The sequence below is a fragment of the Drosophila tropicalis genome, unplaced genomic scaffold (genome assembly GCF_018151085.1).
Source record: "Drosophila tropicalis isolate 14030-0801.00 unplaced genomic scaffold, ASM1815108v1 contig_845, whole genome shotgun sequence".
Lineage (NCBI taxonomy): Eukaryota > Metazoa > Arthropoda > Insecta > Diptera > Drosophilidae > Drosophila > Drosophila tropicalis.
Window position 1 is genome coordinate 5,742,217 of NW_027173338.1, and position 15,582 is coordinate 5,757,798.

At 35.9% G+C, this 15,582-nt stretch overlaps 2 protein-coding genes and 1 non-coding gene across 4 annotated transcripts; 1 reads left to right on the forward strand and 2 right to left on the reverse strand.

The window, feature by feature from the left end:
• The first annotated feature begins 884 nt into the window (after positions 1–884).
• On the forward strand, positions 885–5,072 carry GluRIIB (Glutamate receptor IIB). The gene is made up of 13 exons (XM_068295495.1): positions 885–969; positions 1,040–1,186; positions 1,275–1,337; positions 1,825–2,034; positions 2,202–2,413; positions 2,475–2,633; positions 2,697–2,855; positions 2,916–3,196; positions 3,262–3,451; positions 3,514–3,875; positions 3,941–4,371; positions 4,522–4,781; positions 4,847–5,072. Exons 1-13 carry the CDS (start codon positions 885–887, stop codon positions 5,033–5,035), a joined length of 2,748 nt encoding a protein of 915 aa, XP_068151596.1. The 3' UTR covers positions 5,036–5,072.
• Positions 5,073–5,183: 111 nt separating this feature from the next.
• Positions 5,184–5,338, reverse strand: LOC137581589 (U4 spliceosomal RNA). Its single transcript, XR_011033198.1, has one exon. It is a non-coding gene; the product is annotated as a U4 spliceosomal RNA (small nuclear RNA).
• Positions 5,339–13,337: 7,999 nt separating this feature from the next.
• On the reverse strand, positions 13,338–14,187 carry LOC137580938 (SUMO-conjugating enzyme UBC9-like). Of its 2 annotated transcripts, none has more exons than XM_068295087.1 (2): positions 14,084–14,187; positions 13,338–14,007 (listed from the first exon to the last, which is right to left on the reverse strand). In XM_068295087.1, the coding sequence occupies exon 2, from the start codon at positions 13,977–13,979 to the stop codon at positions 13,506–13,508; it is 474 nt and encodes a 157-aa protein (XP_068151188.1). In that variant the 5' UTR covers positions 13,980–14,007; positions 14,084–14,187; the 3' UTR covers positions 13,338–13,505. The 2 variants fall into 2 exon arrangements, with proteins under 2 accessions (XP_068151188.1, XP_068151189.1); XM_068295088.1 differs by having other exon boundaries at positions 14,088–14,106.
• Positions 14,188–15,582: the final 1,395 nt, after the last annotated feature.

Here is a 15,582-nt window from a genome sequence, read left to right on the forward strand (position 1 = left end):
TTTTGTTTAAGGGTCAGTGAATGTAAATGTATAAGTGGCTATCTAAGCCCCACCATTTATAGGGTATTCTGGAGAGTGTAAAACTATCTGATATAAGATGATAATGCTAGAAAATCAAAAGGGAATCGTTCTTTGTTTTCCATTAGATCTGAGTTAACCGAGAGTTCTTTTAATGGAAAACTTTCTCTAATGAATATGTTTCATAAGTATTTAGAGACCAAGTTCCTTAATTTCTAGTTTCTTCTTGCCTCTTTTAAAATTCTAACAATCAGAAAGACTTTTTTTGACTTTTCTGTGGGGCAATTTTTAAATCGTATTCTTCATAATTATCTGTCTGCCATTTCCATAGCCCAGTTAACATAGAATGTGGGCGTTTGTTATTCCCAATTTTAAACTACATTAACTTTTTCTTATTTATTGGCTCATTTCCAGCTAATACTCAGGGCACACTCTGGATGGAAAATGCAGAAGAGTCTTTGGTGTCGCTCTTTTTGTTGCGTATTGGTTATTTTGTTATCCACAAAGCGAAGGAGAAATACTTCTCCTGCTCCCTGCCCCAAAAACCACGCGCTCTCTCTCTCTCTCTCTGAGCGATCTATCTTTGTCGTGTCATCGGGGAGGTGGTTGCTTTTCCAAAAAACATATTTTTCTTGTTTAGTACTTCGTGAACAGCGCGCTGGTCCGCATCCGGAGGAATCGTCAACATATATACACGAATATTTTTTAAATAAACTCGACAGACATCATAAAAAAATATATATAAACATATTTTAATGTCCATATAGATGAGAAAGTGAAGTGCTTTAAGAACTGGAAACAATTAGCTGTAGACGCATTTTTTATAAATTTAAAATCGAAATAATGTATATAAATAGATGACCGATATGTGTGTGGTACAGTTCCTAATTTTTGTGACTTTATTTCTCTCGGGCAAAGCAAATAATGATGATGGGTTGGTGGTTAAAGTTGGTGAGGAATTTGTATATATCAAAATATATACTTGAGACACATTTATTTATATATTCTTTGGAATTTGTAGGTGCCATTTTCTTTGACACGGAAATGGTATTGTCCGAAGCTTTTGATATTGTGATCGCTGAAGTGAATGCCATAAATCCAGCTTTAAAAGTCGAACCAATCAAACACTTTCTAACTGTGGATGATAGTATATTACTGCAAGATCTATGTGAGTTTGTTATAACTTACATATATCCCCATATATATATATATATGTATATATATTAATGTTTTTTTTCTTCTTTGATTCCCATTAGCTTGTGACTTGATTGGTAATGGTGTCGTGGCTATTTTTGGACCAAGTTCAAAGACAAGCAGCGGTAAGTTTATAATCATTTGCTTTCTTCGGCGTCATTAAAAAATTATGTCTGGCCAGACAATACAAATATAAATACATACATATGTATGTATGTACCTTCTCATCTAGTATAAGAAGAGGGAGAGCGATCAAAGAGAATTTACCTTCTAGTCTAACCTCGTTAATGATCATCCTCACTCACAAACACACACACACAAACACATGTTAGCCATCAAAATGGGCAGCCAAACATTATGTTCCAAATATTTTTTGCAGTAAATAAACGTCAACACACCCCGAAAATATATATATGTTTTCGAAAGACACGGTTTACCGCGTTTTTTTAATCTTTGCCAATAAATTTTTGGCGAATACTTTTTTTTTCATCTCTTTCCATGTTTTGCTCGGCACTTTCGTTTTCTATTGTATATTTTGTTTTGTTCATCGAATCATTCTAAACATAAATAAATATGTAAAACCAAATTGTCTCTCGCTCTTCGTTTGTTTAGACATTGTCGATGTACTCTGTAATATGACGGGTATACCTCACATGCAATTCGACTGGCATCCTCAGCAAACATCGCGAGAACGTATGAACCGTCAGCAAACTGTCAATGTGGCACCCATGGAGGTAATATTATCGAATGCTCTATCAGATATATTGAGTAGTAAGGACTTTGATTGGAAATCATTTACCATTGCCTATGAGAAGAATTCGCGTGAGTATTTTCATAATAAACTTCAATTGATTGAGTTCTAGAAATATGCATTGCATAAACCGTAGTTATAAGATAGTAGTTATAATTTACTACACAATTCACTATTGAGTACTTATAACTACTACTTAAAATCGTATCCTCATTCCACCTTAAACCAATTCCCCTAGACCTTTCCCGCCTTCAGCATGTATTTGCTTGGAAACAATTGCATAAAACTGGCATCAAGTTGCAGGAATTTGAACGCGGTGACGACTATCGCATATTATGGAAAAGGATAAACAATGCACGTGAGAAATTTGTGCTCTTGGACTGTCCCTCGGATATAATGGTGGATGTGATAAATGCCTCGATTAATTTCAATATGACGGGATCATTTAATGTGAGTTAACAATAGCAGTTAGATAAAAATTGGAAAAATAATTAACTACTTGGAATTTTAGCATCTTTTTCTAACCAATTTGGATACCCATGTAAGTGGCATAGATCGTTTCTATTCACGTGAGTTTACTGTAGCTGTGGCTGCTATAAGAATCAGAGCGTACATTCCGCCCCCCCTGCACGATGAGATCGATGTATTTGACAATGAAGTTGATACTCGGGTAAGACTTATTTTTTGTGCCATCTATAAATAATGGCAAATTGATTGTATAACGACTTTGCAGTTTGATTCACTAAGAACTCAATTGATATATGACGCCGTGGTTCTATTTTACAATGCTCTCTTACAAATGAGTCAAAGGACTGGCTTTTATACGCCAGAATTTGGTTGTGGACGTGGTTTTTGGCAGCCAGGACCTCATTTAATACAACAAATGAAGGAAGTACGTACAATTAAAGAAAATTAATTAACAATCATTACTTTTTATTGCTGTTGTTTAAAGATTTCGCCCAAGCAAGTGAAACCTCCATTTAAGACACAACGCTTGCATATCAATGAAGACGGTCAACGGGATGATTTCAATTTGGAGGTGTATAATCCACTTATTGATCGTGTTACTCATGTTTGGAATAAAGAATTTCAACTTGTGGACTTTGAGACAATCAAAGAGAACTCCACTCAGGCAGTAAAGCAGAGGCGTCAAGAGATAAAAGAGGATTTCTCACAAAAACAAGTTCGATACACTGTGGCCACACGAGTGGGTAAACCCTATTTTAGTTGGAAGTAAGTAGCTTTGCTTTAAAATTTGATTAACTTATGATCTTATCTGTATCCTGGGACTTCTTTAGAGTGGAACCAGAGGGTGTGCACTACGAGGGAAACGAACGTTTTGAAGGATATGCCGTGGATTTAATGTACAAATTGGCCGAAGAGTGTAACTTTGATTTTAATTTCGAGCCTGTGCCGGATAACAAATATGGAAGCTACGATCCTGTAACAGATGAATGGGATGGTATAATAAGGCAACTAATTGATAATGTAAGTGCCATAAAGAAGAAACAAAAAAAGAATGACCGAAAATATATTTATGTCTTTAATAGAATGCCCAGATTGGCATTTGCGATTTGACCATTACTCAGGCTCGTCGTACTGTGGTAGATTTCACTGTACCCTTCATGCAATTGGGCATTAGCATTCTGTCCTACAAAGAACCCCCTCCCCAAGCAGATATCTATGCATTTTTGAATCCCTACGGCATGGAAGTATGGCTTTATGTAATGATTGCCATGATGATTACTGCCGTGGCATTGATCTTGGCTGGACGGATGGATCAGTATGAATGGGAACCGCCTGTCGAGAATGAAAACCATGAGCAGGTGCGTGAGAATATTTGGCATTTGCATAATACCATGTGGTTAGTCCTTGGTTCCATACTTAATCAGGGTTGTGATCTATTACCCAGGTAAGTGTATTTAGTTAACAACTTTGAATTTGGAATAATGATTAAAAATATTTTTGTTTCTATAGGGGCTTACCAATGCGTCTTCTAACAGCTTTTTGGTGGATCTTCGCTTTGCTCATCTCTCAGACTTATATTGCCAAATTGGCTGCCTTTATTACCTCATCGAAAATGACTGGAAATATTGAGTCGTTGCATGATTTAATAGATCAGAACAAAGTACAGTTCGGTACTATACGTGGCGGGGCCACATCGGTGTACTTTTCCGAATCGAATGACACGGATAATCGTATGGCCTGGAATAAGATGCTTTCGGTTAAGCCAGATGCATTCACTAAAAACAATGAAGAGGGTGTCGATCGTGTCAAACTGAGCCGCGGAACATATGCCTTTCTCATGGAAACCACTAATCTACAATATTACGTCCAAAGAAATTGTGAATTGACACAAATTGGTGAAAGTTTTGGCGAAAAACATTATGGAATTGCTGTGCCGTTGAGTGAGTAGTCCAGGAGGAGAATTATAGTTCAAGAGTTTGAAATTTAAAAAAAAAAAACATTAGAATGAATGAGTAAATAGAATGTACTGAGACTTCTATCATAACTACTAATTGCTATTCAAATATTAATACCTTTTAATCATTTTTTAGATGCCGATTTCCGTTCCAATCTTAGTGTGGGCATATTGAAGCTGAGCGAGAAAGGGGAACTCTATAAACTGCGAACCAATTGGTTTAATTCCAATGAGACCAAGTGCACCAGTGATTCCTCTGCCCGGGATGATGGGCAATTCGATATGGACTCTGTGGGTGGTCTGTTTGTGGTGCTCATTGTGGGCGTAATTGTGGCATTCATTATAGGAATAGGAGAATTCCTACGGCATGTTCAGCGGATAGCAGTCAAGGAGAGGGTAATTTATTAACTATAATCTGCAACTAATTGAATATTTTAAAAAGTGAACATCTTTTTGCACAGATAACTCCGATGGTGGCTTTAAAGGGCGAACTACATTTTGTTTTACGTTTCTGGCTAAAACGAAAACCTTTGCATACATATAGCCAAAGTCGTGACTCCACTTCGACAGGTTATTCATCTTTGGAACAAATTTCGAGTACTTCCACAGTGAAGAAGAGAAAGAAAAAGACTAAAAGAGAAAGGGAATAATAGATTTACATAAAGGGAAGGGAATTGAAGTTGAAGACGGCACATACACACTTACATTCATTGAAATAGTTTAATTTTTTTAAATTTTAATAAAATTAATTTATTAATTAATTCTCTTTTGGTTGATTTGAAATTTATTTATAAGTGAGCCCTTGCGAGCCTTAAAAAATTGCCTCAGCTGTAGCAAAAATCCTAATGGATCTAACAAACAGCTGGGCGAGTTATTGGTTAAAGTTTTCAACTAGCAATAATCGCAGCTCAGTTAACACTTCATTACTTACGATGTTGCCACTGCACAAGGTTGTTGATGCTCTCAGTGGAATAACTGTGAATTGATATAGATGGAAGTTTATAAAACTAGTTGAGAATTATAACAGATGTCAGAAGAGAAAAAATGAAATCTTTATTATAAAGGGTGGAAAACCAGTTTCATTTTCAATGCCAAGTCATTGCACTTTGTCACAATAAATGTTATTTTGCGAAAGCTCTATCAGGGGGTGACCATTTGCTACCCCTACATTACCCTACCCCCTGTCGCTCCTGGACTATTGAATTTTTATGACCTTACAAGCAAATTCATTCCCTGTTTCCTGGCTACTCGATGATGACGATGATGACCGTTGCCCGCATAAGACACGCACTAACCCATTCAACTTTGATGGCCGAAAAAGGCAAAAACGTAAAGGAAAAATGGGAAAAAAGGGTTAAGCGTTCGGTCTGCGTTCTGGCCAGATATTTGGATTATGCAAGTTAAGCGGCTTGCCCGCACTGTGGCCAAATTGTAAGCAGCTTTAAAAGGCCATCACCGGTAAATTTTCTTTAAAAGTCGGAGAAAACAGTGAATTGCAGATGCCACTCAACATTCCACCTCAGACAATTTCGCGCCTTTTATGACTCCCAACCCAGCTTCACTCCCAACCACTTCCAATTAACAAATGGGCCTCAATAGCCAAGATCTTGTTGTGTTCTTTGCCTTTTGTTATTTAAATGGGGCCCGGCCTTATTGTGCGGGCCATAAAGTGTACAAATAAGGGTTAATTATGTTTCGGTAAGTTGACGTTAAGCATGCCAAATACTTGCCAGATACAATAAGATGCGAAAATTTGTGGCACAGCACAATTGGCCAATGGGAATTTTAATGAGCAGATTGCCTTGGCCTTGCCACTTAAAGGCTCTTAAAAGTGAAAGTGATTCCATGATTCACACTTGTATTATTATTCCTCAAAGAAGATAATTTTCTGTTATTACAGCTTCTCAAAAGTTGCATGTTCTTTGGATTTCTTAAGCAAGAATTGCAACAGAAATTCACATGATAACCCTAGATATAGTATGATTTAATTTTGGGCAGGAATATTTATCAAATTGCAGTATATTTATATAACATTTAACCATTTATATTAATAATAATTAAATTCATTAACCATTTCGATTCGTTTTATATGCCTAACGCCTTTGCCATCTAAAGTAACTTAATTAGTTTGCAAGAGTTCTGTTTGTTTCAGCCTAATCGGAAGTCTAACAAACCATCTAATATTCAAATGCCTCATCTGAGCCGGAAAAACGACAGCTTTCCGCAGGCTTATTAACCCTTGTCAAATACGCCTCCAAGTGAAAAAAACACAACAGAAACTTTTATTCGACGGATGCTGGCAATACCAACACCATAAAAAAGCATAGCCCCAAACCCATAAAAAGAGACGCAGTCGATTGCCTCATCGGTGGAGCGGAAACAATTGACTCGATTACATGGACAAACAAATAAACAAGAAAAAAAATCTGAAAAAAAGTAACACAAAAAATGAGCAAACACATGAAGTAAAATTGAAGTCAATCAACGACTTCAAAATACCCTCTAACCTCCGAGGAGTAATCCTTTCTTTTTTAGTTAGTTCAAGCAGAATAATCAATATCAGTAAATATCCATAATTTTGATCCTCTTTGAGTAAGAATCTAGACTCTATATATGTATATCTTGTTTCCTTTCTTATTTTTATCTTTTCACAAAGTGGATATTCCTCTCTTCGAAAGTATAAAAGCCAAAACACTTTGTAACAAGTGTGAATGGCATAGTAAGGATGAAGTGCGTGAGGAGGAGTTTCAGATTGGTTTAGTTGATGCTTTGCTTGTGCTTTGATTTGAATAAATGTTTTCACTTTATTTTATTCACATTGTGTTTTTGTTTTTTGTTTTATGTTTTTTTATATCAAAATGTTATTTTATTTTTGCATTGTTTGTCTGTGAGTGCGTTTAACCGCATTTTATTTGTTGTAGATATTTTTATTTTAATTTTGTTTAGTTTTTATTGATAATAAATTTTTGTTGTTTTTTGTTCTACGTTTTTTTTTTTTTTTTTTTTTGTGTTAAAATTGTCCAATGCCACAAATTGTTTTATTGTGTTTTGAATTGTGAATGAAATTTTAATTGCTATAGATGGCCAGGTCATGCAAATTTTATGGCGATGTATTTTACGTGTTTGTAGTTGTGTTAATTGGGCATCATTTGGATATGAAGTTGATGGCAGTAACTGACAGCAACCAAATGAAAAACTGTTGTAAATTAAATCATTTTTTCACCAACTTGCAGTCACTTATTTCATTTTGGCTATGTGATTAGTTATTAACAGGCAATACACGGCACTCTATTATATTATTTTTTCCAAACTTAGATCTGCTTACTTGTATATAAAACAAATATGTTTTTGTAATTTTAACCCACTTTTTTGGAAATTTCTATGTTACTTTTAAACTATTAGAAGTCTCGAATAAGCAAGGTTATATTAAAAGTCTGGAATATGAGTACGAGCTAAAAGATTTGAATAATAAAACTAGAAGGTTGACCTCAAGTCGTCTTAATTGCAATGTTTGACTTAAGTTAAAACGATTTAACTCGTTAGTATATAGGAAAGTCATAGAAAGGGTCATAACTCGACTTTCGTAATCGTTTCACCTAGTCAACCCATTGACCCAAATTTTTGGCAGACGTTCTTTATTCGACGCAGGGACTCTGCATACTTAAAATAATGCATATGGATGCGCTTGGCTAGGAAGAATAATATTTATTCCCAAAATTTTTAGTGACTGGCTTAAATTTTTAATGGCATACAGTGCGTATACGTTATGAATATGCCAAAGCTGAAAAGTAGGCAACGGTTTTTGCAATCTCGATAATCGTCAACTTGAAAATGCATGGAAATTTGTTCGTCTGTGTGTGTGTGTTCATGTGCATGTGCATGTGTGTAGTATCAACAACACACAAATCTATAACCCGGAAGGAGTTGCCCCACAATGCATTTTAAACAACAAGTTGCCGTCCACCAGGCCACTGTAGCGCGCCCCTTTTGTCAACGAACTGAAGGTGGGTGAAGTGGATCAGGAACAGAGGGAATCGAAGCCTGTGCCCCAATATGTTTGCTTTTGCTTGTATTTTCGTTAGCAACACGCGCAACATCAACCAAAGGATGGGTAACACAAGGGTTTTTGGGTTGAAAATCAGCTAGCTAACCAGCAGAAAACAAGCAGGCAAATAAAAACAGAGAACCAAAGCCAACAAACAACAACAGAGAGGGAGGGTGCTACCCCACACTTCTCCTCCTCTGTCATAAAGCTAAGAGTTGAGGTTCCAATTGAGGCTCGGGCTCAGGCACAAATTCAATATGGCGCTACAGAGGAAGTGCCACAGACGCAACTAGATGCTCGGTGTATGTATGTATGTGTGTATGAGTGTATGCGTGTGTGTCAGTGTATGCTCTCACATTGAACCAACAGCTTGTGGCGTCAATTTGTGGACATTATTGTTTCATGACTAGCAACTGGGAAACGAGTATCGAGGCCTAAGCAAAGCCTCGAAAACTCACCGCAATCACTGGCTAGAGGATATAAAAACGTTCATATAAAGAGCAGGTCAGAATAATGTTGATGATGACGGCGATGCTATTTGACACAACCATCTGCTGTGATCCCATTTCTGATTATTTACGCGATTTTGTGCGATAAATTAATTGCAACCGAAACAATTTTCGTATATCATTTTTGGGTTTTCTGCTTAACGAGCCGACGATACGGCAATTGAGTAGAATTTTTGTGGCTTAAATAATTGGGACTCATTGGGTAAAGTTTGCCTGCACGTTGCATGGACTCTTAAAACAGTTGATTGAATTTAGCATTGAATGAAAAACCATTGTTAAATTCCATATAGAGCTTATAGAGGAGATTTTTCATTTCATTTCAAGACACCTCACTGATAGACATACATAGTTAGGCTTACGAGAAAATATAGGGGATAATTAATCAATTTTTTTTTGAGTTAGTGAGAAAAGAGTAAGGAACAGAGACCATTAATGCGTATAAAGGGAATGTTCTATGCATAAGAAATAAAGAAATTTGAAAGGCATATTTCAAATTTTCGAATGAACAGAGGTAAAAAAGGACATACCAAGAGATTTTTAGAGTAAAAGGACAATTTTTCTATAATTCAACGATTGCCCTTTGCACATTTTTGCATCCTCCTTTTCACAATTGTTGATTCGAATTAAATATAACTGCATAACTATACTTGAAAGATGTTAAATATCATATCTATTATCTAAGACTACTTAGATTCTACAGTAATGATTTCAAAATTTCAGATGTGATACGACAGTAGATTAGAGATTAGAGAAACGATTTTCATGGTTTCAATTCCTTTTCCACTTTAATCTATGACATAAAACTTAAAATAAGCCCATTCGATTATGTTTGACCTAAAAATTTCTCTCTTACATCAAATATGCTATTCTTGCCAATTAAATCCGTTTTGTCGATTAATTAGAAAATAAGTTCTGTAAGATGACACCTAAATTACGTTTTGTCTGTGTGAATCACTGAAAGGAAATGAAAAAGGTAAATTGCGGCAGGGAAGCTACAGATAGTTGGCATAACAGATACAAATTTCCCAACAGCTTGACACAAATGTCGAAAATCAACCAATGAGAACTGCTCTAACAAGTCCACACACTGCGTTTGAGTCTTTTCGTAGGACCTTTTGGGGCACCAGTTAAACTGCCAATATGCAGGCTTCTTTATTCTTTCAATATTCTCTATAAGCTTCACTCTCTCTCTCTCTCTTTCCTAATGCCTATCCTACTTTGACTACGTATCTTTCTGTGATGACATTTACAAACGTATTAATTGAATTCAATTTCAGGCATTACATCAAAGTCGACTGCAACCCACAAGCAAAAGCGCTTCAGTTTTTGGGAGGTTTCTGTCTGTGGTCCCAGAAAGTTGATTTGATTTTCAACTCACTGTCATTGCTTGGCATGGAAGTGTGGAGTCCGGACTAGTCGAAGTAGCCGTAACCATTGGGCCATTGCAAAACATAAAACAACTGCAGACAGTTTGCTCAATGTTTTCTGGCATTTTAATGAAAATTTAAAAATTATTTTTATACCATACACCCATAGGGTGAAATGGTATATTAAAGTCGCCAAAATGTATGTAACAGGCAGAAGGAAGCTTCTCCGACTCTATAAAGTATATATATTCTTGATCAGGATCAACAGCCGAGTCGATCTAGCCATGTCCGTCTGTCCGTCCGTCCATCCGTCCGTCTGTATGAACACGCAGATCTCGGAGACTATAAGAGCTAGAGCCACCAAATTTGGTATGTATACTCGTGTAGTATGCACATGTTCAGCATTAATTGGAATTTCGGCCACGCCCCCTTACGCCCCCAGGAATCACATAAAACTGTTTTTCTTAAAAAGTATGACAGCTAGAGACATCAAATTTGGTTTATATGCTCGGTTAGTTAGCGCGCAGAAACTAATTGTTTAAACTTTTTGCCACGCCCCCTTCCGCCCCCGGAATTTACATAAAAGTGATTTCCTTAAAAACTATGATAGCTACCGACATCAAATTTAGTATGTAGACTAGCTTAATAGACGCGCAGATATTGGCTATTTAAACATTTTGCCACGCCCACTTCCGCCCCCATAATTAAGAAAAAACCGATTTCCTCCTGTAGTTTTTTGACTATCGCATTCAAATTCGGCACAATAATTAATCTTATCTATTTCTACCAAACTATCAAATTTTATTGAAATCGGACTAGAAACATGTAAAATATGCGTATGAACGTATTTTACTACGCGGTCCACAAGGCCAGAATTGGACGTTGGCTAGTAGCGGCGCTAGAGTGCTCGTGTGTTTGTAGAGTGAGCGAGATAGCACATAGTATAAGACATGTAAAAACAATTTAATAGACATACATTCGGTCTTCGAAATTTGAAATATTTGTTTCACCAGGTGTATGGTATACCCAAGTCGACGAGTCGACTTACTTGCTTCATTTTTTCTCTTCTTTCCGACCAACATTGACCTGAGTTGAATTTGTTTTTATTTCTAGTGTTCGTTCGAATTGCATTTCATTTGCAGTTTATAATTGATTTGTAAATTTTCAATTGTCGTTGGTAGTTTGCTGTGTGTTTTTCGTATATTTGTATTCGATGTTGTGTTTATTGATTGTTTAATTGCCTTGGCATTTCCTGCTGAGTCTAAACACAATTGTTAGAAAATGCCGGAGGTCAATTGAATTATGGAGTTTAAATTGCTGCCCATAGAGTTTTGAGAAAGTTATCAAGGGAATTTTTGAATTTTATGCACTGTCGGAACTCTAACTTCCACATCAATTGCATTATAGTTTTAAGCTAAATATTTATTGTGTTTATGTTAAGCTCTAATTGAATATAATATATTGCATATGTTGGCCACTAAGATGGATTGATTAACCTTAGTAGATACTAAGTCGTAAAAGTCGTTGGATATATAAATGTTAAATTTGATATATATGTGCTTTCCGTGACTGTTGTGCCTGTTCGGGCCTCTCTTGCGGCACTGAACTGGCTGTTTAGTTGAAAGGGATATTTTATGGCACAGAGTTAGGGAAATTTTTTTTGCACTTTGCCATAGAAGCGATTGAGGTGAGTATAAATTTGTTTTTTCTCTTTTAAATAAAAAGGTTGCTATGCAGCAAAGTAACAATTAAATAAAATGGTAAGCCATTGAACTAACAATCTATATGGAAGAGATTTAATAAAAAGTTATTCAGTAAGTTTGAAAGCGAATGCTTTAATTGAATAATAGCCATCATTTGTGGATTCAACTTAGTATACTCAAGGGTTAAAATATATCTCAAAAATTTGATTAGATTTGGGTATTGAATGATTCTCCTGAAAAACTGTCCATGCTTGATTTAGTTTGAATCGTACATTTTCAAAACTAAAATCTAATCTTATGCAATATTCCAATGTTATCTTTCTTTGTCTGATGCAGCAACTATAACTTTCCATGAAATTTTCCCTGAAGTAACGAAGTTTTACTATTGGATAACTCAACTTCACTGGAAATGTGAATACATACTAACTCATCTTGGCGTTATCTTTAACGATTCTTGTATAGAATGAGGAGGAACATCTTGAAGGACACAAAAAAATATACAATTCGCTTTTAACTTGTCACCAAAAATATTTGCCAATTAAGCAAACAAATCTTTGGCAATTTTCTTGAAGCAATTTGTATACAAAATTGCGAATCGAAATGCGTGATACAGCAGCTGTTTCATTTCTCAGTGTAACAAAATTTAATGAATAGGTGTCTTGGGTAGCTACTAAACAGTAACAGAAAACGGGCACCCACTGCCAACCATCAAGAAATATAGATAAAAATAATGTGGAAAAGCCGAAGACGCGTTATGGGAAACGAACTTTTTCGGCTCTAACGCGAAGACATTGAAAATTGGAAAATATACGCCCACCCAGGACATGCGATATGATAGGCTGTTGCTGTTAAATAATAAATAAGGAGCTGACGCACACACACACACCCACACAGCCACACATATACAGTTAAAGCTACGCATTTAGACCAATGCCAAAGACTTCGCTAAGTAGGCTATTATTAGGTAAAAATGTACATGAAAAGGAAAATATTATAGGCTTGTCTTTTGATTTTTCTTTGCATTTCTTAAGTCTTGGTCAAGTCAAATAGAATCGCCAAATAAACCATCTAAGACAGAAGTCAATGTACTGTTCGGTCATTGCATTGCAGTCCTTCAATTCAATCCATTTCCAAGGAAATGTTGGACTAGCGAATTCGGAGTCTTATACTGGTCAACGCCCTCAAAAGTTTATCCATATCCGGAAATTATTACCGGCACCAAGGACTGCATATTTGAGGCAAGGAATACATGTATATTCAAACCGAAACTGATTTGTTGTAATGTCAGCTGTTTTGCTTTTAAAGCAGTGTAATTCAATTCAATTCAATTTGATCATGTTAAAGAAATGCTTCGTAGTCCTTTTATACATAAATTTTAAGTAACATGAAAATTTTATCGACACAAAATTATTTAAATGCCAAACTTGCAGTGTAAATTCATGAAACGGGATGCAATACGTGTGTATGTGTGTGTGTGGGATTCTTCATTCTGCTTTTTACAGTACCGAAGCAGTCGCCTGGGCCTTTATCTGTTTGTGATACTGCGCTCTATCATTTATATAGATATTGTAAGCCTCGGCTTGGGCTGGACTTTCGATATTTGGATTTTGTAGCAATTCCTGGATGCCCAACAATATCTGGCCAATGCTTATAGAGGGACACCAATCGCCATCCCCATCGAGCAACGAAAGACACACAGTCCCCGATGGATACACATTTGGATGAAAAATTGGTGGTTCAAAAACACATTTTGGTGGCGATAAGGGATAATCGTCTTTGAAGATCATCCGCATCTTATAGACTCCACCCTCCCAGAACGTATCTTTTGCTCCAGGTATAGTGCATTGCCAAATCATCAGATTCAATGTGCCATTTGAATTTTTTTTCGGATTAGCCGTAAATCCAAATGGGTGATTTTTGCGCCACGATTTGCGCTCTTCTAACAAACGCTTTATTGCCATCTGGTACATCTGTAAATAGCTTTTAATGTCCGGAATGCTGCAGAAAAAATATAAATAGAAAACAAATTTTCGGGAAAATAAATAATTAGAAAGTATAGGGTTTTCGTTCTTACCTGCCTTGCTGACGAATAAATTTGTATGGTTTGTTTGGGTCGTTTTTTTTCTTACTTCTTGACTTGATTTCTGACAAGTTTTGATAAGGTAGAATGGTTAACGAATAAATATACCAAAACATTACTGAATTTCCCATTATACACATATCGAAAAAAAGAAAACTGTATGAAGTTTATAAAATTTTTAAACTAGCCTAAGCGAAAAAGGAAGTCATATATTTTGCAATTGAATTATTCGTGTTATTCTTACACTTTGAATATAGTAAAGAGTCACTTATACACTCTCACGCATATTGAAACCATTGGGAATACTGCGTTCAAAGTTACCATAATACTCACGTCTGTGATTAAAAATGGCCATAATAGGGGGAAGGCTAAGTGCATGCTTTCGGCCTTCTATGTTCTATGTATGCATGCTATATACAAATATGCTTGTGTTGGTATATGAATGCACGTTTGAAAGTCATTAGGGAGGAGTCTTGGGGTTCAGTAGCGTGGTCATTATGCGGTTGGTTATTTTCCAAACATTTCGTGGCTCAAGTGCTTATTTGTATAGCCAAAGAGACGAGAACCCTATGCTTGGGCAGTAGTTTTAGTTTTTTCCTTCTTTTTTTCTGATTTGATTTCCCAAGAAGCACTTAAAAATCGACACGGTATGCAGTTATTTATTATTTACAGTTGCGAAAATTGCTTACTTCAAAATCTTTCAACCCTCTTGCCTTACTTGCCACCGTCGTCGTCGTCTTCGTCGTCTAGTGGCCGCTTTTTCAATCAGTCTAATGACAGAGAGCCAGTCCAAAATTTGCTTTTTAATTAAAAGAAATATTCAAGCCACTCCAAAAACTATTCACAATCAAAAAAAAAAAAAAATAAGATGAAGATACAACACAGAGAAAGAGATAGATTCATAATAACAATAACAAACAAGTTGCCACTTCATTTTGAATGGTCCAACGACATTTTGATAGTATTTAACCATGTCTATAGATACACTCCATACTTAGTGCCAATATTAAAAAGCAGCCACAAAAGGAAAAGATAAACAGCACAACAACTGCAAGTCGAGTTAACTGCAGCCATTGCAGAAGTAAAAGTTGCTCAGCCAAGTTAATCAGCATTTATGGCAGACTTTTCAAAACTTTGTATACTCTAGACAACATTGCCCAGAAAAGAATTTGGTATATTAGCTATGATAATGTGTTTGTCAACAAGGACTTACAAACAAATTTTTCTTAACATCGTAGTTAATTTTCTTAATGTAGTTAGAAATCCGTAATCTTAATAAAGACATCCATTTGGTTTCATTGTGATTTCATTCCACCTATAATTCTATCTTAAATCTTTGGACTTAGAAATACGAACTCATGCAGATTTTACCATAAGAGTAGCATACTTTTTTGCGCAAACGATCATTTATTGTTGGAATTGGTTTTTCTATTAAGAGTATTAAATTTTCGTTGCTTTTAGAATTCTTTGCGAATTCTCTTTGAGTTTTTTTT

Bases quoted from the DNA above. Each gene is read 5' to 3' on its own strand.
- GluRIIB (XM_068295495.1), top strand. From the start codon at position 885: ATGTGTGTGGTACAGTTCCTAATTTTTGTGACTTTATTTCTCTCGGGC. The intron at 3,876-3,940 runs GTAAGTGTATTT...TTGTTTCTATAG, and splicing joins GGTTGTGATCTATTACCCAG to GGGCTTACCAATGCGTCTTC. The intron at 4,782-4,846 runs GTAATTTATTAA...CTTTTTGCACAG, and splicing joins GGATAGCAGTCAAGGAGAGG to ATAACTCCGATGGTGGCTTT.
- LOC137580938 (XM_068295087.1), bottom strand. From the start codon at position 13,979: ATGTACCAGATGGCAATAAAGCGTTTGTTAGAAGAGCGCAAATCGTGG.